Raw genomic sequence first — 27,986 nt, forward strand, 5'->3', positions numbered from 1 at the left:
AAGAAATTCAAAAATCTAAAACCACAGGAATTTGTATATCAATCAAAGGATCGCCGTGCCGCTTTTCACCATCATTGGTTCAGATTTGAAAAAATTGAACCTGAGAGAAGTGTGCAACCTGTTCGGTACATTAGACGCCATTGTTTTCTATGGGAAATCGAGCTTATTCGCCACATCGTGAAATGAAAAAATACATCTGAAAAACCCGCTGATTTAACTTTTCATTTCGCTGTTATTTCTTACAATATTTGAGATTACACATCTCATGAAGGTTAACTAAAAGTCTATGATTTTACTTTTTGGAGTTTTCTCTCTTGTTTTTCTGAGATGACGAGTTGAGATGGCTGTTGACTGTGTTTTATTTTTGCACATGACTATTATCGCTTGGTATTTTGGATATCCTCCTTCAAATTCTTGCCAAAATACTATAATTGAAAGGGCAACATGTAAGGGAAATGGAATCTGCAACTCTTTCATAAATATTTACCTTTGCAGTGAGGAAATTCGGTGAAGTTTTTAACATGACGTGGAAGGTGGATTCGACCCTCTGTACGCGTACTTCGCGTATGTGTGGCAAAAAGTTGGGGCGCTTTCATTGGACAAAATGAGGGGCTTTTGGGCTGCAGTGTTTCTATTGCATTATGTATTCTCATTTTTAAATAGCAGCAGTTGAAAGACTGATATTCCTAAAACTGTGATTATAGAGCGTTGATAAGTAAAATTGAAATGACTCTTACTCAAAATGTAAGAACTTTATTGCTAAACAAGTGTGTCGTTTTGTTATGTAGTATTCAAAGAACATAAAATTGCACAAAATTCGACCATAATGGATTTAAAATATTTTGAACTGTGAACGGTGAGGAAAAAGAAACCAGAAAATCAGATGAGTTGCATAAATTTGCATCAATTTAAACTCCTTTCTAACCCACCTTATGACGGTTTGTCATGCTAAAAGATGAATCTAACCAATATTTCAATCTTGGGTGAACACATTAATAGAAATTGAATGCATCTTTGTAAAAAACGTGATGTTGAGCAAAATACGCTGCGTTATGTGAAAATTGCAACCATAATAAACGAGAAAAGACAATATTTGTGTAGATACATTTGCATGTATCAAATTTTCAGGGTGAATGGGCCAGTAAATCTAACTTGATTTTTCATTGATTTTTTATGTCAATTGCAAGTTTTAATTCTACTTCCAAAGGCATTTTGAAACATCTACTATTTAGCTTGTCAACATTATCTGCATCTATACTGTATGTGTAAAATGCACAGATATTGTTTACATAGGAATTCTAGTATGGCCCAGAAGTCAGTTGTCAACAATAACAATGCAGTTTAAACAATTACAGGCTGAAAAAGCTGTATATTATGTATATCAGCATGCTTTGGGGAGTAGAACAAGAAATTATGGTCGACATTAGATACAAAAACTGTGAAAAAATCATCAAAAGTTAGCAAAGATATAATATTTGACATAATGTAATTAAAGGTATGCAGTCACCTGTAATCTAAATATGCCCATATATGGTCAAAGGGGCATTCCTTGGTATTCAAAATGCAAATGTGAGGGCGCTGTTTTTAAAAAGCGGCCACCCACTCAAAATCTGTGATTGGTTAGATTTTCTCTTTCGATGATAACTGTAGCAAAATTGGAACGGGTGACAGTATACCTTTAAACAATAGTTTTGAACTGAATTACTGCCCCATTGAAGGACGCACATACTTGTCCTCAGAATGAAAATCCCATTCTTTCAATGAAGCTCATTTTGTATATTCTTCCTCACATATGGAATGGGGGCCTGATGAACAATTTCCATTGTACATGTCTGAAATGGGTACAGACTGTGGCAAAAAAATATGCATGCACAGTGACTTTTGCAGGGCTCATAGAGACTACTGGTAGGTTAACTTTACAATAAAAGAACAAGAACTCATGATCTTTTGAAATGTTTAAAACATGTCACACATATATATGGAATCAAGGATGTTGATGAGCATAAAATTTAATGGTGGTAAAATGAAAAACAGAAGATGAAGTCATATTGTCTACTTGAAATAACCAACACTCTCTGAATTTGTCTGAGATCTGTACTAGCTGCCTCTGAAATAACACGTGTCTACCGTCATCTGTAAACCACGGTAGGCAATTTGGATTTCAACCTTTCCACAGAAGGGCTTTGATACTTCTACGATGAAGAAGTGGCTGGAAAATTGTAAAAGTTGTTTCATGTAACTCTGATCACTAGAAATCACATTTTTTAATAACATAGGGCCAAAGTCCCTGAAGCTACTATAGACATGGATACAAAATTAAGTATTTCCTTACTGTATGAAATTATCTCACTAAGGTCATCCTACGGACAAGTAAACTAAATATTAAAGCTGTCTGACCAGCGGTTTTGAAAAGAACAAGCAACTCAACAGTTGACAGAGCTCTGTTGAGTTATGTAGAGAATAACCTTTTGTGACACATGTATTGATGAAGAAGGTGGATATCTTTGATTAACATTGTGAGTTCTGTTTAATAAGTTGAGACTGTACATACTCAGAGAAAGCACACTGAAGAGACAAAGGTTTGAAACTTAAGAAGTTCAAGGTCATCAAAAGCATTATAAGGAATCATGTTACACTTTCATTGCACTGTTTACACAGATTGCATAATTGCTATAAATAGCACATGAGGAATCTTTATACAGCCCAGCTTTACCATAAAAACCCTATCACTTTGACCACTCTTTTAATTGACCACTCTATTTTTTCCTCAAAAAGTATTTTATTTTATCCTTACCAAGTCAACCATAAATGGAAATTAGAACTTTCTCTATCTCTATCTCTATCTCTATTGACTATTTTGAGCAATTTCTTTTAGATAACATACAGGGCACAATAAATGACGGTTCAGAATATGTCAAAGTTGGGATTCAGGAAAGTTGCCTTTACATGTTTTAATCCTCCAAGATGGTAAGCATTTCACTATGAACTGTCAAAAAAAGTTGAACTTTCTGATAATTCTACACTAAAATTATTTTGGCTTTGATGATTTCCTAATTAATTCAATTATTTAAAATCATATTAATTATTTTTTTCTGGGTGAATTGATAGGGTTTATACAGTACAAGAATTACATACAATGTAAGTCAAATTTTGACCAAAAATGACAAAAAAATTCCTTAAAAATACAGATTTGCATATTTCATCACAATTTGAACAAGTCTAAGTTGGGTTACCCCTAGGGACCTGTATACCAAATAACAAAGCTGTCTGACCAGCGGTTATGAAGAAGAAGATTTTTTACCAAAAACACCTTTTTTGGCATTAATTTGCCTATTTTCAACAATATCAAAAAATTAAAAAAAATAGTTTCTCAAAATCGTATTTTCATCTACACAACAAATATCAAATCAGTAAGTACTGCGGTTCTCAAGATATTTGAGTGGACGGACGCCTCACAAACGGACATACATACATACATACATACATACATACAGACTGACGACGGACGCCGGACGGATACCCATCCCAATAGCTTCTATAGACTAAGGTCTATAGTAGCTAAAAATGATATGAGAACAAGAGTGTGCTGTAGAAAACTGTTGCTGTTTGGCAGATCTGTCCATGTAGCCGCCGACAACACGAAGTGTCTGTTACCGGCTACCAAAAACTATGAAAAATAGTAAAGAATGAGCTACAAAATCACTATCAGTTTTAAGTTGCAGGTAGAATAAGTCTGTGCCTTTGTAAAAAATACTATAAAAATAGTAGAAAGTGAAGAACCAGCTGAAAGTTAGTTGAGGAGACCTTGACCGCATATCATTTGCATCTCATTGTCGGCTACATGGACTGTGTGCCTGCTGTTTTAGTAATCAAGATGAACTCATGAAAGTATCAAAAGAAAACACGCCACATTAATTGACTGTGAATTCGGGCCTGCAATTCTGATGAGGTTCAGATAAGCTAGCATGTGCAAGCACTTGAGTGGGACATATAAATCATAAACGTGGATTATTGGTATGACCTTTGTCACACTGCGTACTGCACATGTAAACTACGGGCGTATTGCAGACAACACCCTTTAGATCAATATCATGATCTCATCAAGTGCTTTCCTCGTCAGGTTTGGAACAGTGGCGTCTTCAGCTGGGTAGCCCACGGGCAGCAACAGCATGAGTTTCTCATTGGTCGGCCTCTGGACCAAACGACGAATAGCAGGGCCAGCATTCAAGGGTGTTGAGGTGACGGTGCACAGGCCAGCCTCCTGGTCAATGTAAACATAAAAGCATCATGAGTTATGGGAATTTTTATCACTATTGGCAAAGTAACACTTTTCAAAGGTGATAACAGTATGTATGGCACTGATAAGGTCTACAAAGCCTGATATTTTGTAATAATTATCCCAGTGGTTACTATCCATTAATACTCTTAAAACCTGCTGAATGCACTCACATCTAAATACTGACTTTTATTACTGAAAACAACTCCTCACTGTCATAGTTTAATACATGCCTAAATGGACGTCAATGGGAACTTTAATTTCCATCATGTTGTCAGTCACTCCACTGACTAGTCAACATACTCAACAGCTATGTATTATCACCCAAGTCTGTTGTCATTCAGGCGTGTGGTTTAATTTTCTTGGGCACGTACAGAAACAGAACTGGGTCAATACGAGGAAATTAAAAACTGCATGGATACAAAAGGTATACCGGTAACCTTTGAATTTTGATTCAGATAATTGGATTACCATTGAATGAAAAAAGAGTTGCCCAGTTTTGGGGGACTGCAAGATTAAACAAAATTAGTGACAGTGAAAAAGCTGCATTTGAATGTAACCTAATTCTTTAATCCTTTTAAGTAGAATTTTCGGTATGATGTTTGTCAAATTTCTACTTCCAGCCAGCGCACATTTATCAGGCAGTATCAAACTACTGACGCAAAAAAAATGGTATTCTCAAAATTAAAATGTTAAAAAAATTGAAACAAATAATAACAGCCTATGAAGGGGATACATACGACGTATGATGAGTAAACAATTTGCATGCCAAAACAGGAGTGAACCTTGACCATGGTTGATCTATAAATCACTTTTATCAATTTGAAAATTTGATGAAAATATTATTTGACGTATGTTGCCAAGCAACAACTAAAGTATGTATGTATGTATGTATGTATGTATGTATGTATATGTATGCCAGTTCATTGACAAAAGTTCATGAGCAGAAATTGCTCAATCTTGAATCATTCCATACGTCACGGTAAATATGCAGATAATTGCAGTTGATGTGGAATTATCAGCAAGAAAAGCCGTGCAGTACAGACTAAGGTTGGCAATGACAAATATATATTATTAAGATTGTGATTTGTCAACTGTCTTTATCAATTATGACAGTAGCAGATTTCTGGTTTTTTTTGCGCTTAGCAAAAATAAAAGCAACAAGGAATATAATGTCTTTAAATTTTGCAGATGCAATGAACAGTTTCTGTGAATTTTAAAACCCACCATTTCAGTCTGTCTACCTGAATCCTATGTGTGTATCAAAGTAAACATATTTCCTAGGATATATCTGTTGGGCAAAAAAATCAATCATGGTGGCTTTCTTGAATGGACCAGAACAGATTTGCTTACATTCCTTGCAAAATTTGTATATCTTATTCAATGAGTGTGGCAAGAAATTACTATTTAACATTTCTCTTGGCCAAAAATTAGCAAAAACTAACCACATTTATTGCCCTGAAAAAGTCATATGTTTGAAATATTTAACATGTAAAGAGCAGCTTAAAGTGTCAATAATGCTATATTGCATTGCACAATGGTCTGAGTGTCCCAGCTCTCAGCTGAAATGATGTAACAACATGATTCAATAACGTTTTCTGTGACACACTAAAACAATTTCCACATTACAATTTTATTTCAGTTACTGTCAATTAAACCTCTCTTTAGTTAATTGTCACCCTCACAGAGCAGTCACCCCCTTTGCAGTTTTCAAAGTTAAGGTGACCCCCGGATTTTGCCGGCCAACCCCAGCCATTATAAACAACTGAGAGCTCCTTTGGTCCCAATATTGTATACATGTATTACCATACAGAAATTGTACCTGTAAAGCTGCCAGTAGTATGCCACATGCAATAGAAACACTAATTCTGCTGTAGTAGTGGGTTTGTTTCAATCCATCCTTGGTCACACCATGTACTTGTTCAAACACCAAGATCAAGTATGGCGCTATTTCCAAGTATGGTTTTACCCAGTTGACGTTCAGGTCTTTCAGGTCATGGACCCACCTATCCCCCATTCTCTGTCTGTAGTTGATCTCTTCTTCTGCTTCAACGATGGCTCTGATTTGAGATTTCATGTCTGCATCTTGTACTACCACAAATGTCCATGGTTGCATGTGAGCTCCACTTGGTGCAGTGCCTGCAGGAACGCTCAAAACACAGAGACACCAAATAACAGTGGGTCGACAAAATAAATGTCACAAAAAGAAACATTGTAAACCTTTAAAATTCCTGACATTCTAAAGGGAAACGGAAAAAGCACATGACCGCTGCTCAGGATCATGATTTTGACAGAAGTAAATGATTCAATTGAACTTTGACTTTCAGGTAACTTACCACAGTTACCCCTATACTGCATAAGAATTTAGGCCTGAAAAAGGTTAACATTTCGAATAAGGGACTGGTCAGTTTCTTTGGCCTGGGGGTAGTGGATAAGTTTTTGCAGACGCAAAAGTGGCTGACCCCTATATATATATATATATATATATATATATAATATATATAAATAAATATATATATATATATATATATATATATATATATATATATATATATATATATATATATTATATATATATATATATATATATATATAATAATATATATATATATATATATATATATATATATATATATATATATAAAGAAGGTAACCCCATGAATCTATCGACCCCACCAGGCTGGAGAAACAGGCTAGTCCATAAGAGTCAGTTACAAAAACAAGAGTGTCATTTAAAGAATAAAATATATCATGAAAATTCACTTCAGGGCACTTGAAAACTGTAAAATATTAATCAGATATTGCTATATACTGTTTGTATTTAAGAAATGTAAAAGTAAATGAGACATTAAGAGCGACTACTGGACAAACAATACCCATTTAAGAAAGTCAATGTTGATCGTAGGTGGCGCTGTTCAATACAAGAGCATCAAGGCCTTTATTGGGATTAAAGGTAATGGGCCAAAAGTTTCCTTATGATTTACTTTTTGAAAGAATGAATCAGGCTTTGCTCACACTTATTAAGATGTGACGGGCCAGAGTGAGTGTATGTATGATATACCTTCTGTGAGCTTTTAATACTTGTAATATTTATAATATCAAGTGTATTTGAACATATTTTTGAATCACAAATTGAAACGTGGAGGGGGAGGGGGTTATACTCAAAATGTGGATAGAAGGGGGTTACTCAATTTTTGGTGCAAAATAAATTGAAAGAGCTCCCAGATTGCAACATTGCACACATAAATTTCTCCAAGTTTTCAATGTGAAAGAAGGGGACACTCCCCTCTCGTGCTCTCCCCCTTGGAGTTTTCTAACAGTTTTACTGGTAAAAACACCTCCCAGATTGCAACAGACTTCACCATTGCACACTTCAATTTCTCAAAATTTTCCAAGCAAGAAAGGAGACAACCCCTCTGACAATTTTCCCCTCAGCCTCCCGCATGTTCTCTCCTCTGTACTTTCAAAGACTTATCTGTCAGATATCCTAGTGAAAACCCTGTCATGATACCCATCCAAATTAAACAATACTATATGGTTGGATACTGGTTATAGCGTGAGCTTTTATATCTATAGTTTGTTGCGACTTTGAATTTCATTTTGTTGGTTCAACCTTTTTGAACCATCATGAGGCAACTGATGATAATCTAGCAGTGCACACCAGGATTTGAAAGGTCTTTACTATTGTTGTATTTTTGTAAATTTTGCAAACACATGTATTGATATTTATCTTTTTAGCTCACTGTCAGTGATGCGGAGCTTATCAAATTGGCTCATTGTCCATCCGTCCATCATCTGTCAACAATTGCCTTCTCTGAAACCACGCTGCATGTCCAATTGCTTTGAAATTTTATATGCAGTTCACTTTGGGTGACCTTGGTAAGTTTATTCCAATTGTGGTAAAATTTGCATATTTGTATATATTGGGCATTTTTTTGCTGTTTTTGGTCAAAAAATCTTCTTCTCTGAAAAAGCTTGTCCAATAGAGCCGTTCACAGTTTACGTCACTGTTCTCTCATTAATATGCAAAAATAAATATTTGTCCGCATTTTTAGATTACGCTTTTGAAAATTACGCATGCAAGAACGATGAAAATACATCTCGGTGGCCGACTGCTAGTGTAACAGTGAATACTAAAAAACATATTAACGACTCAGATTACAAGCTGCAAAAACAGCCATGCATGCAACATTGATAAAATTTGTCCGCATTTCAAGCTGCATGTCCGATGTCGTGCGCATACACCTATATTTAACCCTTTGAACCCGGCTCGGACAGAAATGTCTGATGACGTCATAGAGTACCAGGGGGTCAGGGTGCAAAGGGTTAATAACAAACCTGTAGCCGTGAACAGCGCTATTGCTTTTAACTTTCATATGCAGTTCACTTTGGGTGACCTCAGTTAGATTTGTTCAAATTATGGTGAATTTTGCATGTCTGTAATTTTGGGCTTTTTTTCCTGTTTTTGGTCAAAAAACATAAAAATCTTCAAAACTAAGGTCAGATAGCTTTGATATTTGAGATATAGGTCACTAGGGGTGACCTATTTCAAATTTGTTCAAATTGTGCAGATATATGAAAATTTGTATTTTTAAGGTAATTTTTGTCATTTTGGCCAAAATTTTGTTTCACCAAAACTGCTTTGATAGTTGGTATACAGGTTCATAGGGATAAGCGAAATGTGATTCATTCACATTTTGAGAAAATCTACAATTTTGTAATTTTGGGGCAATTTTTGGTAACAAATAGGTTTCTTAAAAAGTACTCGTCTGATAGCTTTGTTATTTGGTATACAATTTTCTACAGATTATTAAACTCAAAATGATATATTGAAATTATGATGAAATCTGCAATTTTATATTTTTGGGGCAATTTTTGCCATTTTTTGGCCAAAAAATGTGTTTCTCAAAAACTACTTGTTTGATAGCGTTGATATTGGGTATACAGGTCCCTAGGGATTATCTTATTCATGATTTGTTGAAGTATTGATGAAATCTGTTATTTTGTATTTTGGGGCAATTTTTGCCATATTTAGTAAAAAATATATTTCTCAAAAACTGCTCATCTCATAGCTTTGATATTTGGTACACAGATTGCTAGGAGTTATCTTATTCATGATGTATTAAAATAACGACGAAATCTGCAATTTTGTATTGGCGGCAATTTTTCCCATACCGGGGGTATTTGGTGAAAAAATGTGTTTTTCAAAAAAAATTCTCGTCTAATAGCCTTGATATTTGATACACGTTCCTACAGATTAACTAAGTTTGATATATTGAAATTATAATCAAATCTGCAATTTTGTATTTTTAGGGCAATTTTTTCCATTTTTGGTCAAAAAATTTGTTTCTCAAAATCTGCTTGTCTGATAGCCTTGATATTTGGTATACAGGTTCCTAAAGTGTGTGTGTGATGGGGGAAAGGGGTCAATCAAAAGGTAATTTTCTGTGGACCTAAGACTCATGCTTTGCTTTTTTGCAAGGTTAGAAATGTGCTTTTTTAAACATTCTACCTTTGCTTGTTTTAGGATGTCCTGGTAGCCAATAAGATTGCATCAGTGTCTGTGAAGTCAAGCTTGAGGTTGTGGGCTTGCCTCTTTCACTTTCAAGCAAACACAAACGAAAGCATTTCACAAATATGTTAATGGTGGCTGCAACCATTCTGTGCACAGGCCCTACTTAGAGTGACCTCTACTTGGGGGCATGGTACAAGACATGTCTGTGGGTGGGTGGGTGAGGGACTTCCATGACCTCACGTGGGACAAACATGGTTATGGTAAAATGTTGAATGATAATGAGAAGCTGTAGCACATGCATATGGGAGTAATAAATATCGACTCAAATTGCCCAAAGCTGACAGAGTGTCACTACCAGTATTTTTCAATTTGATTATCTTGATAAGCAAATTCACTAAATCAACTTTACTGTCATGAAAGTTGACACACATTGTTTGTATATCGTCCAATCATTCAATGATAACCAGTAAAGACTATTATGACATTTCAGTGGACACCTGTGACGTGATTATCAAATTTCAAGGCATGTTGGAATGTACCAACTGTGACAATTTGTGAATTCCACTTGTTCTACATGTCATCAGAATAGAGAAATATGTCATGATTTAAGTGTTGAACTTGACAGTGTCAAAGAACAATTTAAATTGATGTCTGGAAATCAAGAGCAAACATTCCAAATCACTGAAGATCAAGTCCGTTTTCTTTCTAAATCCAAACAAGGCTCTTTGTCCAGATGCAGTTTCACCATGCTTTCTCAAATTAATTATGCTCTAACCAATGAGCAAAAATCTTTTCTTTAATTTTCAGTATGTGTTTTGCTAGTCAAAAATCCCTGGTCTTGCATTGTTCTAGTCCCTAAAGAGAATGTCATTACTTCGATGAATGATCTCCGTCCAGTTGCACTAATGTCCCCTGTCATAAAGGTTTGCAAATGCATTGTTCTGAACATTTGAAAAAAATTGTCATTATTTCACTGATCCTTTGCAATTTGCCTATCAACCAAATGGAAGTACATGTACTAATGATGCAGTTCTGACCATATAACATTTATTCACACATGGACAAAACTGGCAATTCAGTTCGTATGAAACTGGCAATTCAGTTCGTATGATGTACTTTTGATTTTTGAAGTGCTTTAACATAATCCTGCCACACTTATTAGGGAGTAATTACAGTGGGGGGCTGGGTGGGCTGGGGGAATGGGGGAGAGGGTCACTTTTTAGAAAACTGTTCAAGGCGGAGGGTCACTTTTTATAAATCTATCTTGGGCGAGGGTCACTTTTAACAGAAGATGATTTTGCGGCTAAACCTTTGAATGTCCATTTGATATTTCCTGAATAGGAAATTGCCGACAAAATACATCGATTCTTTTAAATAGATACGCATTATCGACAAACTTCACAAGCAGAGAAGATGCAGTGGTATCCTACATTAAACACCTTAAGCAGTCAAAACTGATGAAAGACAAGAGACAACAATTCATCGTTGATGACACAGTCCCTACTTGTTAATTGGTAATTTGATTACAGGTCCTCAGAGAGTGAGGATAGAGTCCTGTTCATTGACTTAGGTCTGTCATGATTAGGAATCACAATTTTTGCCTTACCACACTCCTTGAGTGTGTTGTTGAGCAATAAAGTATTGAGTATTGAGTATTAAAAATACTGCAATATCGATGAGGCTATGATGGCCGAGAATGACCTCCATGGTGGTGAAAACATAAAACCAATCTGGGCTGCCACCCTAATTACAACCAGATATGAACTGAAAATGCTCACGTGTTTCATTATATATTGCATTATATGTAAATTTGAACCTTTGCCACATGTTTGCAACTTCATTGAAAGTAATATGATCAGTATAATGAACAATATTCACTGCTGATTAATTCTAAAAGGTCATGAAGTATACAATTATGTAATTAGCTGAAATAAAAATATTAAAGTTCTTTGACTTCTGTCATTGTATCACCACTTTATGTAGCAAGCGTAATTACCTTTTGCCAAGTCCTTCAAGCCATATATGCCAAACTGTGAAAGCTCATTAGATATGCAAATTATAAATTAGCTGACATGAAAATGTGAAATGACTTTTGATATTGTTTTAACCTGGTATAATCATCAATGTACATAGCATGTTTTGCCAACTTTGATCAAGTAAATCCAGTATATATCCCTAATAAGCAAAGGTCATTAAATATGTATATTAGGAATTGGCTTAAGTAAAAATGCTTAATGATTTTCAACAATGTTGTATCATGGTATCTGCAATATATGTGGCAAGTTTTGTCAACTTTGGTCAAGTTGATTCAGATATATATCTCTAATAAGGAAAGTTCGTTTAATATGCAAATTAGGAATTGGCTGAAGAGAAAATGCTTAATGACTTTCAATAATATTGTAATATAGTGTCTTTAATGTACATAGCAAGTTTCATCAATTTTGATCGAGTCAATTCAGATAAATATCCCTAATTATGAAAATTCATTCAATATGCAAATTAGGAATTGGCTGAAGTAAAAATGTTTTTTGATTTTCAATAATATTAATTCACAGTATCTTTGATGTATATAGCAAGTTTCGATAACTACAATCAAGTTAATTCAGATATATCCCTAATTTGGTAAGTTTATTAAAGCGCAGTGGTCGTCGCGCTGCGCGTGCGTGATTTTTTTGTTGATAAACATAAATTTTTGTAAACATAAGTCTTCTCAACTTCAATAGGAGTGAGATGGGAGCAGTCCCCCACTTTGTTAAGGCCTTTGTAAGACTCAACATCATGCAATAGTAAAATATTAAGATTGGAAACGAACTTCAGTGGTGTATTTCTATCTATAAACTCGTGTAGAGCTACGAACATTGGGACACTACACTCAGCACGTATGTCGCTGAGTTTACTGCACGCAGACACAGTGAACAAAAAGCTTTGATCGCGCGCGATCACGCTGGTTGTACACAATGCTATGTACAGTACAGTGAAAATACATAACTAAAATGATCAACATTGCCTATATATGTAGACCAGCAACAAGCACAATGCCTAACACAAAAGTTACACTCAAGACCATGATCGGCAAGCCAGAGCAGGACACGGGAGATGTTGTTGGAAGACGGTCACCGCGTTGACGTATACACGGATATAGAGAATCCGGTCCCACAACGTACCGGCCCGCGACGACTTGGCCCACAACCAACAACTGTTACTTCTCCTAGTATTACGTGGTAAGAAATACTAAAATGACAGGAAACAATAGACAAACGAGCGGGTTTTCACGGCATTTGGCAGGAACTTGCACGGCTACACCGTGCATAGACGTATCGAGAGATCCTGTGCCCTGGTCCTCAGGTGCACGGTCAGGGCAGTGATCCAACCGCTAGCTGGTGTAGGCCTAGCGGTGCTGGGCAAACTTCGTTGTTGTACCTCCTGATTGCCGGGTAGGTCTGAATCCTCTTTCAAGTGAGATAACCCCTACATAACAAGAAGACCTATGAAAGGTCCTTCGCTTGACTTGATACCTGTACTCGGAATTCTCGTTTGCACCCCAAACGGGTAAATATTGTAGTTGAGTTGGATTCTCCACAGCCGAGTGTAGCGCGCCATATACCCGGTTTGACACGGACGTTCATACAGACCACGGAACGGAACAGATGCAGAGATGCTTCTTGCTGCAGCGGGCATTGCTCTGCTAGCTGTAGATTTCTGTAGTTTGGGTTGTTGTCTTTGTACTCCTGTCGGGCCTCTTGAAATGAAAGCTCTAGTCCTTGCTAGCGATGTCGAAAACTAGAGCTCGGTCGTTGATAGTCTGTTGGCGTATACTGCGTACATGCGTACGTCTAGCTCTATGGCTCGAGCGATAACAGTAGCCGAGCCCCATTCGACTGATTCAAGAAAATCATGAGCAAATGTGATCTCAATCCCAGCGTGCAATTATTGTTCAATATTCAGCAGATATTCAACTAAGATTACTTGACCTTTTATTGTGTGTTACATTTGGTTAGTTGGTACGCTTGTGACAGATCAGCCGCCATTTTAACAAGCGGCAATATCGCAAACATTACAATCAAGCCGTAACATGTGCGGCGTTCTTGGATTGTTTACAACAGAGGGGGACCCCCTCAGGAGGATGCGCAGCGCGACGACCACTGCGCTTTAAATATGCAAATGGGAATTGCTGAAGTACAAATGTTTAATGACTTTCCAAAATGTTGTATCATAGTAGCTTCAATACATGTAGCAAGTTTCATCAACTTTGGTCCAGTCAATTTAAATATATATCTCTCATTAGCAAAGTTCATTAAATATGTAAATTAGGAATTGGCTGCAGTTAAAATGCTTAATGACTTTCAATAATGTTAAATCATAGTATCTTTAATATACATACCAAGTTTGGTCGATTTTGATAGAGTCAAATCAGACATATATCCCTAATTAGGAAAGTTCATTAAATATGCAAATTAGCAACTCTCTTTCATGTCACCCCTTAATGGTTAATATATCTTGGTGTGATCAACATTTGTAGCAAATCTCATCAAATTGTGTGTAGTCGTTTTTAATGAATATCCGTTTTTTTCTAAAATCATTAATTATGCAAATGAGCAAAAAGTATGCAAGCCACACCCACCAAAAACTAATCAGTTCTTGCCATTTGCTAACTGAATCTATGTACCAGATTTGATTCTGATCTGATAAGCCGTTTTTGAGATATCGGACCAACAGACAGACAGACAGACAGACAGACAGACACACGGACACACAGACAGACAGACATCGCTACGACAAATGCTCACGTGTGTAAACACGTGAGCAAAAAATTCATCAAATATGCAAATTAGCGATTAATTTGTACAATACGGACATTAAAACTCTGAGTGAAAAACGTCTGTACAAAGGTTCATCAAATTTAGCACAGTCGTACCAGAAATAACGCTCTAATCCCAAATTATGCTAATTAGCACTAATTATGCATGCCACACCAATATAAATGGACCTGCATATGTATGCCACAGTGCAGTATCCTTGTACTAGGTTTAAAAAAGAATTGGCACAGGCATATCTGAGATATCTGCATTCATCAGCCCCTATGCATGGACATAGTATTATTCTTGATTATCTCTTAATTTGCTATCCTTGAGCCCTGTGGATGAATCCTGGAGACCCTGTGTATGTATATCAAATACAGGAAATAAAACGGCTGTTACACAGCCATTTTTGATCAGATCATTACACAAATTGGCATGCATATATATGACATAGGGATTAATATATGTACCAATTTTCGATGCAATCGCTCCCAGCATCGCTGAGAAATCTACGTGAATGGATGCATGGTCTTCAAATATAGGGAATAAAATGGCTGTCACACGGCCATTTTAGACCAGACCACAACAAAAATCCATGTGCATATATATAATATATGGAGTAATCCATGCACAGGGAACTTAGTAATCTTGTTGTTGTTGTTGTTGTTGTTGTTATTGTTGTTGTTGTTGTTGATGGTGGTGATGATGATGATGACGATAATAAAAATATCAAAAAACAATGTCTCATTCCTTGCTGTTGTTTGTCGATGTTGTAGATAATTGTAAAAGAAAACTGTAATCGTGATCAAAAGACGACGTAGGTCGCCCAACGTCACTCCTGTCCTATTATACAACCAAGGGTGGAATCGAGATGCCCCTGATCAAGGCTCATCAGCCACCTTCAAGGCCCAGAAAAACACCCCATTCACGAGCGATCGATTGAAATGTGCTATCATAGGCACTGAAATTTATCTCACTGACCTAATTTGGGCTTCACTTGAACTACCGACCTGCAAACGAGTGGAAAAACGGCGATTTCCAAGTCGTACCCGGTCAAAATCGATCACATTTGAACTTCCCGGTCGATGGTGACGGCGCTTTCGTCACTGGGCATTTAATTGACCAATTGGGGGCCCTGTAAAGGCTGCTTCGGCCAGCTCTCATTACCAATACATGAGGAGGCTTGTCCCAACGCAAAATTTCACTACAGTTTAACTTCGCGGTCTCAACTTCATTCAATTTCTATTCTTGTAGAATAATACTTATATATGGATACCAATGACAAATCAACCCGTCATTTACTGTAAACTATCACCTGGAATACTCATTCACAACGACAATGTACACTCGCTCAAGTACGAGCCCGGATGTTGATTACGCTTGTATCCTTGTAACGGGGGAAAGTCAAATACACGGAAGTGTACGCTCTAACTATCGACAGTATATCCTGACGTAAAATGGCAGATTTCCTGACAAAGAGTTGGAAAGTCTCCGTTTATCTGCATGACTATGAGGTTTTTCTACGTTTTTTCGCGTACTTTTGAACGTTACACGTACGCGTACGAGCAGGGAGTATTGAAACATAAACAATCGGCTGGCCGAAGCAGCCTTTACAGGGCCCCCAATTGGTCAATTTAAATGCCCAGTGACGAAAGCGCCGTCACCATCGACCGGGAAGTTCAAATGTGATCGATTTGACCGGGTACGACTTGGAAATCGCCGTTTTTTCCACTCGTTTGCAGGTCGGTAGTTCAAGTGAAGCCCAAATTAGGTCAGTGAGATAAATTTCAGTGCCTATGATAGCACATTTCAATCGATCGCTCGTGAATGGGGTGTTTTTTCTGGGCCTTGAAGGTGGCTAATGAGGCTTGATCAGGGGCATCTCGATTCCACCCTTGGTTGTATAATAGGACGGGAGTGACGTTGGGCGACCTACGTCGTTTTTTGATCACGATTACAGGTTTCTTTTACAATTATCTACAACATCGACAAACAACAGCAAGGAATGAGACATTGTTTTTTAATATTTTTTATTATCGTCAACATCATCATCACCACCATCATCATCAACAACAACAACAACAACAACAACAACAACACAACAACAACAACAACAAGATTACTAAGTTCCCTGTGATCCATGTACCAAGTTTGAATGGAATCACTCCAAGCATCACTGAGAAATTTGCATGAACGTACGCACTGACATCAAATACAGGAAACAAAATGGCTGCCAAGTGGCCATATTAGATCAGATCACAAAACAAATCGACGTGCATATGTATGACATAGGTTATAATCCTTGTACCAAGTTTGAATGAAATCACTCCAGGCGTCTCTGAGATATCGGCGTGAATGGACGGACGCACCGACGCAGAGACATGACCAAACCTATAAGTCCCCCTGGATGGTGTCCGTGGGGACTAAAAACATATGCGACAGATGGCAAACTAATTATGCTAATCCTTGGACTTATCAGGGATTTTATGGGTTGGTCAACATTGCGAAAGATAGAGATGCCGTTCATACACAGGCCATTGAAACGCCTCTGAAACGGTTCTGGGCCAATACTGACACCGAAGTGGTTCTGAAGCGTTTCAGATTTGAGACGGTTTAGTCGGCCCGACCAGTCTCGCCGTTGTAGGGATTAACTCTATCCGCAAATCGCTGTGTGTGGACAGACTGAGCCACTTCAGAAGAGTTTCAAACGCCCTCAAGCGACAGGTATTTGTAACATAAAACAAACAACAGCCAACATACAATATTTCTTTCGCCATGGCTGCCGAACACAGTACTACATCTCGCGGTATACTGGTCCGACGAAGAGATAAGCTTGCTACCAAAAACCCTATCAATTCGACCAGAAAAAAATAATTACGATTTGAAAAACGTCGAATTAATAGGAAATTAAAACTGCTGAAATAATTTAGTGGTCGAATTTAATTTGGAACGACGAGGATGAAATTTAAGCGAGACATGTTTGCCATGTTGAGACTGCTTCAAAGCATGGACTGTGAAATTTTGTGAGGTCGACAAATTAGGTAACAAAAAAACCTCAAACGCATGTTGGTGTCACATCAAAATCAAAGTGGCCGCGATTACAGACGGAACAATCTGTGACACTGCCACCGGCCGCTCGACGGACGACACGTAAGTTGACATCGTGTGCCAGCCCTTGGAAATATATTGTAACTCCTTGACAGGCAGATGAGATAGTCTTATGGCGTTTGATGCATTGAAAGTTTGTAAAAATAATAAAAAAAGACATCACCCATCATAAGAAACGTGGTGTTGAAGATAATAGTTTTTAGAGAAGACTATGACGACCATATTTCTGTAAGTATTATCTAACTTTAGAAAACCAACATCTGAAGATTTACTTCAACCAACACTTTTGGATTTGTCGTACTCTTTATTATAAGATTAGTCGAATTTCTGGAAAGTAGGTGTACATTTTCGATGTCTGTGTATCGTCTAAACCGAAGTCAAATCCGAAAGAGTATAATCAGTTCGCGACCGCGTAACCTCTCTCTCCCTCTCTCTCTCCGGCATTTCAATGTTTTATATTGTCGACATTTATATATCAGTCTGAAGTTTCAGGTCACTGCTCAATGCAAGTAGTTGATGTCAATTTTTCCGTATCGGGCATGGTCTCTATCGTCACTCTAATCGTTAGTGTTTTCCTGTTATATTCTATATCAAACTCAAAACACAACGTGAACAACGCTGATAATATATTGCATCTTTCGTATCAAAAACCGGTAAAGTTCGTAACTGGTGACATGTCACGGCCTGGAGAAAGTTCATCACCATCGATCGAATGTCCGTGGCGCTTTTGCTTCCAAATAGACATATTGAAATGCACAGGGAACTTCGCGGTATGGCAATTATATGAATTTTACCTTGAAGAAAGTCTGTGACTTTAAACTGACCGTACAGCCAACAATAAAACATGGCGGAGCAATATGATACTGATTAAGAGACTTCGATTTTTTTTCATTGCGACCTCGACCGCTGGTGAGAGCGAGTCGTCTAATTTTTTCCCACTGCGACCTCGACCGCTGGTGAGAGCGAGTCGTCTAATTTTTTCCCACTGGCTATTTGGCTTTCAATTTTCAATTGCCACCATGTGCTAAGTTAAAGCTAAAAACAAGAAGGGCGTTCTCTGTAAATCAATAAGCCTTTAAACATGAAAAAATCGGACATCTGAACCTCAACATGCAGCTTGAAAGTTGTTCTCCGAATCAGGACAGGGATATCGGCCCGGGACATCGGTGAGGCCGGATTTCACGTAGTAGCTATATGGAAACAGACGGCTCTTTCGTTGTAAGAAACCATGCGATGTACGCTCCCTTGGGCAGTGTAATTTCGCCGTATCGCCTCTACAGACTATACCGTCTATTACCTAACCATGCTATTAAACAATCACACGATAGTTCAGTAACGTATATCTTCATTAATCTACCGATCATCGACCGTCGAACACTTCGAAAACAATGGTCGCGGTACGGATTCAAGGACGTTCACAAGAAGAAACTATCAATAAGTGGCGCGCAGAATTATTTTTATGGTTTTGAGAACTTCTAAAATAACTTGTAATCATTGTATATCTTCGCACATCGAACCGATATTGTATACCTATGACCGTCGAAGTTTATGTCTTTCACTGTAGAGTTCTTTTCATCCAAAACACATATCCAGAAGAGTCCCACAGAACGGTCAAATGAAAGGATATGTGCTCCAAACGAATGAAATTGCACGAAAGAATGAAAATCAACAGCACACCCCTGGACGTGATTTAAAACAATAGCGCTTGTAGATAGGACTATTCTATTTGAGTAAAAAGTGCCGTTTTTCTCGCAATTTTAGCAACTGTAACGATCCTTTATTCTTTAATACCTTTCCATAAGTTTAGGGCCATGTACACACAGTGTAGGCCTACACTGATGTACAGAACTTTAAAAAGTATTCTGCTGGGAACGAGCAGGGGTTTACACTCTAATGGGTGCAGTTAAACAATGTTCACGTCCATAGGTTCAAGGACGTTCACGGGGAGACACGATAGCAAATAGTGCAGTGTCGTAAAATTGCTTAGACTAGTTTTAAGAACGGTACAATATCTGGTCATCGGTGTACCACTACCTGTGAATTGAAACGACAAGTGTAGACCTTAGTATATAGCTTCGAAATTTTATGGAAGAGACACCACGACTGAGACCGACAGTAGCACAACAAACTATTCCAATTGTGCGTCCGTGTTTAATATAGACATCTTTGCAGGTGATTCTGGTTTCTCAATCGAATCAAAAGTCCGACATTGACAAAATTGACATAAAATAAGTCCGAAAAGTTATGTTTTATTTAACTAACTGATTCATCTCCTTTGATATCCCCTAAGCTACATGTAAACAGTCCGGAAAGAGTGACATCGATGTCTCCCGGGCCCAAATTTCTTCACCGTTTTGCAAAATATCTCATCAACCGGACGCATGGGCAACGTCTTTGTACGTTGGTCAAAACTAATGACAGTATAGGTCAGGATGTAACATCGGTCAAAGTATATTGAATATGAAAGACGAAAATGCATTCATCGATTGACAAAAATGAGAGGGAACGTCGGTCAGTAAATATCGAACCATAAGGGGAGATCGAGACTGCCATCCCCCATGATTAATCAACTGGGAACAAAATATATATTTCGATCAACAGACTTACACAACCAGAGACAGCATTTTATTCAGCTTTAAATAAGTCACCGCCTTTCCTATAATAACACCCTGTTTGCGTTTCAATCTACTCTGCTCTGTCCCCAATCGGTATGGCCATCCGGGTTTCGCATGCCGTACTGACTGATATGTCACGCGGGAGTGGGTTGATATCATAACAGATACATGGTTATTTCTTCACATATTTTTTCATCGTTTGGCATAAAATACAGCATCTCTTTTGGTGCACAAGGCAAATCAACGTTTAGAAGGAAAGTCACAGGAGGTTAGGATATTATATACTGTAGGTGAAATTAGAATGGAATATTGAAGATGAAAAGACTTTTATCAGTCGACAAAAAATGCCATAAACCCAGAATTGAGATTGTCTATTATTTATTAATTGGGAACAAAAATATTCTATTGAGTCATTAAGTTTGTGTTTGAATCGTTTCAAAATGTGTTCCTACATTCTTATCCGATTGTTTGTGTTAATAAAACTGTTTGTTTCGCCTCGGATATTTGTATGGGAGTTTGGATTAGTGCGTACCATACCGTAATGTTTTGTTGTGTGGGGGAAAGCTAATGGCGAGGCGAAACAAACATTTTTATTAACACAAACAATCGGATAAGAATGTAGGAACACATTTTAGAAACGAATAAAATACAAACTCGACACAAAAACATTTTTGATAGTTAGGTGGGGAGCCTCTTTCACATTCTTTACAGCCAGTACGACGTCGTCCATTTCAGCCATCTTGTTACAAACAATGCTTGGCCATACACACCTTTTGAACTCGAGAGGGCGCATTAAGACGTCTTAAACATCAATGTGGACGCAAGCGGACTCAATCTTTTAATCCCCTGTGTTTACAAATCACAAATAGTGTTGCAGAAGCGTTTCAATTTTTCCCTGTCTGAACATAGTAAGAGATGTAACTTTTCCTATCTTTCGCATTATTAGTATAATTGGTTGTGTTAACTATTAAATTAATGACAAGATGTGTATATGAGAGATAAATGTCTTTATAATGGGGTGTAAAACAAATAAAGAGTCAAAAGGCTAGGTTAGGTTATAGAATCATTTATTGTATTTACTAAGATCAATCAGAGCATGATGAGAAGGAGAGGAACTGATAGAGAAAACAGTGAGGACTCAATACATCTGGGCCGCCTGTGCTAAAACTCGTCTGAAATGGCTCAGGTCCAATACTGGCATAATAAGTTAAGTGTGGACGCTCTTAACTTGCCCTGAATTGTTTCAAATTTGAGACGGTTTAGCCAGCCAGACCTGAGCCGGTGTAAGGATTCACTCTATCCACAACTCGCTGTGTGAACAGACAGAGCTGCTATAGAGGTGTTCTAAATGCCCTCACGTGTCAGGTATTTGCAGGGGTCGCACTAGCGCTCGCCACATTCGCAAAATGCGACAGAAAGTGCTGGGTGGCGAATAAAATGTCTTCCTGGTTCGCCACGCTCATGAAAGTGTGGCGAACTGGCCTCAAACTCAAAGACCCCGGTCAAATTCACGGTGGACGATGCGATACTATCAGGTGATGAAATCAATGTGACTATACTCTCGCTCTCAGCGCCACGTAAGTTTACGATACCCGACAGTGGTTGCGTACTATGCGTTCTGTCCAGCTTAGGTACGCATTGCCAAACTCGGCAAGCCATAAAGCTTTTTCTTTACCCTTTGAACCCAGTTTAGTACCATATAAGGACCAAAATAATGACATCATCCACCCTAACAATAGAGAGTTCCAGTAATTTATGCGAACTTTCCGAGAAGGGGTCAGTGGTTTACGTGAATATTTAATCAGGTCAGCTGCCCCGCTGCCGTGTACTCAACGTGAGCGAGAGTCGAGAGACCTTACGATATAGCTTTTCCGCAACTCAGACACAGAAGACGATTATATCATGTACAGCTATTGCTCTCTGAGTGATAGAAACGGTAGATTTTACCACTTTTTTGATAATATTCTATGGAAAAATCGAGCGATTTGCTAGCCAAGTTGATTGCGACTGAACGTAGCGTTGGATGGCAGCATGGCCATCATTGCGTGAAGCTGAACGCTCCAGACGGTCCCAGTGGTTGAGGTTTTCTTTCAATGTGCATGATGAAGAAATTTGTAAGATTTTAGTTAAACTGAAGTGTATTCTGTTGATTTTCAAGTGACTTGCAATCGATAAGCTCATGCAGACTGTTGATATCGTGGCCTTATCCAGACGGTCGACCTAGTTTGTTTACAAATTTATGTGTTTATACTGTTGACATCGTGACATGTATCCTACGTCGCGTCGCGTCTGACATGTGTCTGTTGCATCACCACAAGGTGACTGGAAACCGTATTTTGTGAGTTCGAAGCCAATTGAAAACACTGTATTTCTTAACTGAAATTAACCGGGCCTGAAACTTTTATCTCAAAACTTTGTGGTTTCTTATCTAAAGACCGCTTTTGGTATGGTTGAAAACACATTGACTAACACAGTATGACTACGAGACACGATTAAATCAAGGCAAGTTATCGAAAGCATATGTTGTACGTACGTGAATCAAACTAATGTCAGTTGGTCCAAACACCAAATTTAATCAATAAAAAAATTAGTTAACTGTTTTTGTCTTCAGCTCTTCATTCTATTATACTTGCAGTTCAAACGATGGGGAAAGGAAGCCCTGTATTTGTGTGTATGTGTTGCACAATAGTTTACCTCTATTGGTTGTACTAATTGAATCATGTGGGTTGCTAGGATTCCTTATCACAGAAAATGAACTGCGCCAGTCTTTTTAAAGAAGTATATTAGCAGTTGCGTTCAAAAGTCCTTGTCTGAGAAGAGGGGGGGGGGGGAGGTAGGTAGGGGTGGATTGCTTGTGAAGTCTGACCTGATTAAATATTCACGTAAACCACTGACCCCTTCTCGGAAAGTTCGCACAAGTTACTGGAACTCGCTATTGTTAGACTGGATGATGTAATTATTTAGGTCCTTATATGGTACTAAACTGGGTTCAAAGGGTAAACAAAAGCTTTATGGCTTGCAGAGTTTGGCAATGCGTACCTAAGCTGGACAGAACGCATAGTACGCAACCACTGTCGGGTATCGTAAACTTACGTGGCGCTGAGAGCGAGAGTATAGTCACATTGATTTCATCACCTGATAGTATCGCATCGTCCACCGTGAATTTGACCGGGGTCTTTGAGTTTGAGGCCAGTTCGCCACACTTTCATGAGCGTGGCGAACCAGGAAGACATTTTATTCGCCACCCAGCACTTTCTGTCGCATTTTGCGAATGTGGCGAGCGCTAGTGCGACCCCTGTTAAATGTGTTTTATAAAAAGTGAGAATTGAATTGCAATAACCAGTGATTAAGCATATTTCAGTGAGAAGAACAACATAAGTGATCTAAGCTTTCAAAAGAAATTTAAATGGCAAAATAATGTCAAAAAAGAGCAACTTTGTCCCTTTAACTTGGTACATATCTAGTACAGAGTCTTTTAATTCAAGTGCCAATTGCAAGCAGCATGCTATTACCATTAAAAAAGTTACATGGGCACTGTTGAAGTATTAAAATGGTGGCAATGAATATTTTTTTTTATAATTGGTGCATTGACAAGATAGTAGTGTATGTTGACAAAAATAGCTTTGTCCAAATTATCATAATATTAGCCATTTCTGAACAGAATGCAAGATTACACCACCATGTGAACTCACAAATATTTCCAATTTGAAAGTGCAATCTTCTGCTGAGTGAAATCATGTACGTTGTATATACACCATGAAGTAGAAACCAAGCATAGCATCATGTGTAAACAGTTAGTCTTGGTACTAGATGACTGCTAAACAAGATCTGCATTCTGCTTGTTTCAAAGCTATTTAAAAACTTTCTTCTGGGCCTATTTCACGTTATGCTTGACCTGCAAGCCTGGTACGTACATACTGTATTCAACTGGAAAATGACAGTAACTGTAACGTCATTTAAGTCAGAGATTTGTCATATTCGTCAAATTTCACTCAATTATTTCTGTCTGTTCTTCCTGACTGCCAAAATTGATAGAGGTCTAAGTATTGAAAGTACTTAATTAAATGATGATTTTCACAAATATGTATCACTTACAACTGGACTAAATTGTCACCACATCCAAGTGTGAAAATTATTCTAAAAATATTCAAATAACTTCCACACGTTCAATTCTGTACAAGTTTGTTTATAAGTGTTGCGCAGTACATACCACGAAGTTTTTTTGACGTACACTGTACATTTTAGCCTGTCAATTTTCAGGAAATAAAGGTCTGTATGTTTCAATGATTGACTTATTGGCTTATGAAAAATATATTGTGGATCAGAAGGATGTTGATATTGCAATTCACAAGTCTCGGTGTTGTTTGGAGCGTATCAGTTTCACTTATTGGTTTATGTAGCTGCAGTTCTGAAGCTGAACGTTTTGCCTTTTTCGAGTTTTTAGATATTAGTTTTTAGCTTGAAGTGTTAAGGTTTGATTAAGTTGATGTCCTACCTAAACACCAGTCCAGTCCAGAAATTGAGGTACAACGGCAATACTGCCCTACGCTAGGAGGATATGTGTACCATGTACCACTGTCCCTACACGAAGGCCAAGGCTACCCCGGCGAAGAAAAATTCATGACTTAATGAACATTCATGAACATTCATGAACTATTCATTGTAATTCATAAAAAATTCACCTGTCAGTTCATGTATTATCTTGACTTGTACCACAAAACTCCTGTGCATGAATATTTGATGAACATTTATGAATAAGAAAATATGTGCATGAACCTGTGATGCACATTTTATGAATTGCTCTTCAGTACATTAAAAATTCATGAAACATTCATCTCATTATTGATGAATATTTCTGGACCTTTGATGAATTTAATAACTTCATGATTTATTCATGAAATTTCAACGTGGAATTTTCATGAATTTATTAAACTCATCAAAGGTCATGAAAATTTCACAGTGAAATTTAATGAATAAATCATGAACTAGATGTGTTCATAAAAAATTCATAACACATAAAGATGAACTTATAATGAATTTTAATGAGCTATCAAGTGCATGAAACAAAAGTTTTATGAAATTTTGATGAATTTGATTTATTCCTGAAAATTCGTAAATAACTCATGAAGTATAATGATGAATTTCTCATGAATGTTGATGACTAACGAAGTGCTTGAAACAAAAATTTCATGAATATCTGGTGAACTTGCCAGTCTTGCATTGTTGAACCATTCATGTCATTGTTGATGAGCATTTCAAGACCTTTGATGAATTTAATAAGTTCATGAAAATATCACAATGAGATTTCATGAATAAATCACGGACTAGATGTATTCATAAAAAATTCATCACATATAAAGATGAACTTATGATGAATTTCAATGAACTATCAAGAGCATGAAGCAAAAGTTTTATGAAATTTTGATGAATTCGATGTATTCATGAAAATTCATAAATAACTCATAAAGTATAATGATGAATTTCTAATGCATGTTCATGAGTAATGAAGTGCATGAAACAAAAAATTCGTGAATATTTGGTGAACTTGTAAATCTTGCAAGTTTAACCCTATATTCTGTGAAAGTGTGTTTCGAACGCAATGTACATCTAGCCTTTATATCCTCATTGAGAACAAGCTACAAGGGGGTCATAGACTTTTGTTACTGCAAATTTCTACCTTAAAAATATCGACAAAAGAGATTATTTCTTTGTAGAAACAGAAATTGCTGTCATTGCATAAATGTCTGGTTCAATTAAGCATGGAGATAAGTTACTGCATGCCGGTCGTTTTTTACACCCATGGTCACTGCTACTGCCTTCATTGTATAAACTGTAGATCCCATAGCCCTGCGTGTTCCCGACGTTCACCCAGAAGAGCTCTCTCTAACAGGTGCATAGGCCTTCGCGTAGCGACAGTGCCACCTGTGTTTTATGAGTATACCGCTGTAGGCGGCAATCAGAGCAGCCTGGAATAGCTGAATACATGCTCTTACCATTCTCGTATGGCTACTGCTACACCAAGTCAATGGCATATCATTTTAAATAGACAGTAAATAGGTGCCCATTCACTTTGGCTTTGAACTGCACATGTGGAATTTTATGATTCAACAGGCTGTCCAATAATTCCAATCATAAATGCCCAAATTGGCTCATAATGGACTAGAGCACACTTACACTCCATTAGGAGTAATTGTAATAAATAATGCTCTTTACATGTTTTCTTTTGAATTAATCACATGTGCCTGCCATTTTTTCTTAGGAATTATTATTTAACATTTATTAAAATATCAGTGAAATTCATAATTTTGGAATGTATCACATTGACAATTGAGGGAATACTGGAAACACAACGTGACGGACTGATCTCCACAACAATCATGTACCATGTATTGAGCATTTCAATCTCTACATGGGAGGAAATATGGGAAAGTATGTTTAGTAACAAAACACACTACATTTACAATACTAGTATATAGCAAGAGTCATCCCCTTTATTATGGTGGGTTAGCTGAGGTACAACAAATTGGATTTGCTATAAACTTAATGGCGATAGGAATATAGTGACAAGAAGGACAATCCTGTTTAAGATGATGGTGGGGAAGAGATATACAGAGAGTTGGGAATGAGCATTTAAGAGGCAGTGTGCAAGTAATGTCATGCGAACGTATTTTCTTTACAAATAATCGCAATCATACCAATCCATAATCGGATCCAATGACATTAGGTCAGAATTCGTAAGACAATAGTTGACACAAAAAGCACAGAACAGACAATTTGTGTAGAGCTACTTTTAGTGCACGGGCAACTGTCCCAAAAATCTATGACTCTCCCCTCAGAGGAGCTCAAAAATTGTGACCCTCCCCCAAACAGCGGTTCAAAAAAATGTGACCTTCCCCCAAATCCCCCCGACCCCCTGCTAATTTACGTCCAGTCCCTTACCTGCCGCTTTGATGACGCTATGAATCGCTGCCAGCGGAACCGGTCTTGCGCTGAAATGTCTGAGGGTTCTCCGTCGATTGATGGCACTGTAAAATTTTGCAGCTCTGCTCACGGTTTCTTCGGCTGTATACTGAACACTTTTGTATAGAATTTGAGGGCTATTATCCTCCCCGTTGGACGCATCTTGTGCCGCAACCAAGTCATGTTCACTGAGGTCTTCGCTTATCAAGCTCAGGTCGTAGCTATCTAATTGACACCCAACACGAGTCTTCTTGGAGTTCTTCGTGGTTGTCGTAACAAGAGCATTTTTCAACACTCTGAATAACGCAAATCCTACAATCACCGTTGCAATGTGCAACCAATACTCACTAACAAACGGCAAGTATGATACCAATGCATCCGCCATGCTGAGCAGCAGCGTAATGGATCAGTTTGTTACCAGCGGTACGAGTATTGAGCCCGGCGAGCGAGTGGGAGAGATCAATACCCATCAATACGTACGCTGCGCGCTGTAACGGTCTGATCAGAAATTGCAGGGGGGACTGTGTATTTTTTTCGGGGGTGTCACTATCTTTCGTGCAATCACTTTTGAAGGGTCATGGAATTTCAGGGAGGGGCGCCACTTTATGCGCACCTATAAGAAGGCAAGATATGGTCCAAATGACAGCTTCCAGTTCCATGTTGGAAATTTCAAAAAAATCTGCAGTTATAAAAAAATATGTGATTGGAAACTA

At 37.7% G+C, this 27,986-nt stretch overlaps 1 protein-coding gene across 1 annotated transcript; it reads right to left on the reverse strand.

Moving 5' to 3' along the window:
• Positions 1-736: 736 nt before the first annotated feature.
• Positions 737-27,771, reverse strand: LOC139149327 (iodotyrosine deiodinase-like). The gene is made up of 3 exons (XM_070721042.1): positions 27,253-27,771; positions 6,099-6,415; positions 737-4,261 (listed from the first exon to the last, which is right to left on the reverse strand). Exons 1-3 carry the CDS (start codon positions 27,656-27,658, stop codon positions 4,079-4,081), a joined length of 906 nt encoding a protein of 301 aa, XP_070577143.1. The 5' UTR covers positions 27,659-27,771; the 3' UTR covers positions 737-4,078.
• Between the last annotated feature and the right edge of the window lie 215 nt (positions 27,772-27,986).

The sequence above is a fragment of the Ptychodera flava genome, chromosome 14, assembly GCF_041260155.1.
Source record: "Ptychodera flava strain L36383 chromosome 14, AS_Pfla_20210202, whole genome shotgun sequence".
Lineage (NCBI taxonomy): Eukaryota > Metazoa > Hemichordata > Enteropneusta > Ptychoderidae > Ptychodera > Ptychodera flava.

Excerpts from the sequence above, each read along its gene's own strand:
- LOC139149327 (XM_070721042.1), bottom strand. The coding sequence starts at position 27,658 with ATGGCGGATGCATTGGTATCATACTTGCCGTTTGTTAGTGAGTATTGG. Across the intron at positions 6,416-27,252 it reads TAGCGTCATCAAAGCGGCAG|GCACTGCACCAAGTGGAGCT; the intron begins GTAAGGGACTGG and ends GCGTTCCTGCAG. Across the intron at positions 4,262-6,098 it reads TACTACTGGCAGCTTTACAG|GAGGCTGGCCTGTGCACCGT; the intron begins GTACAATTTCTG and ends TACATTGACCAG.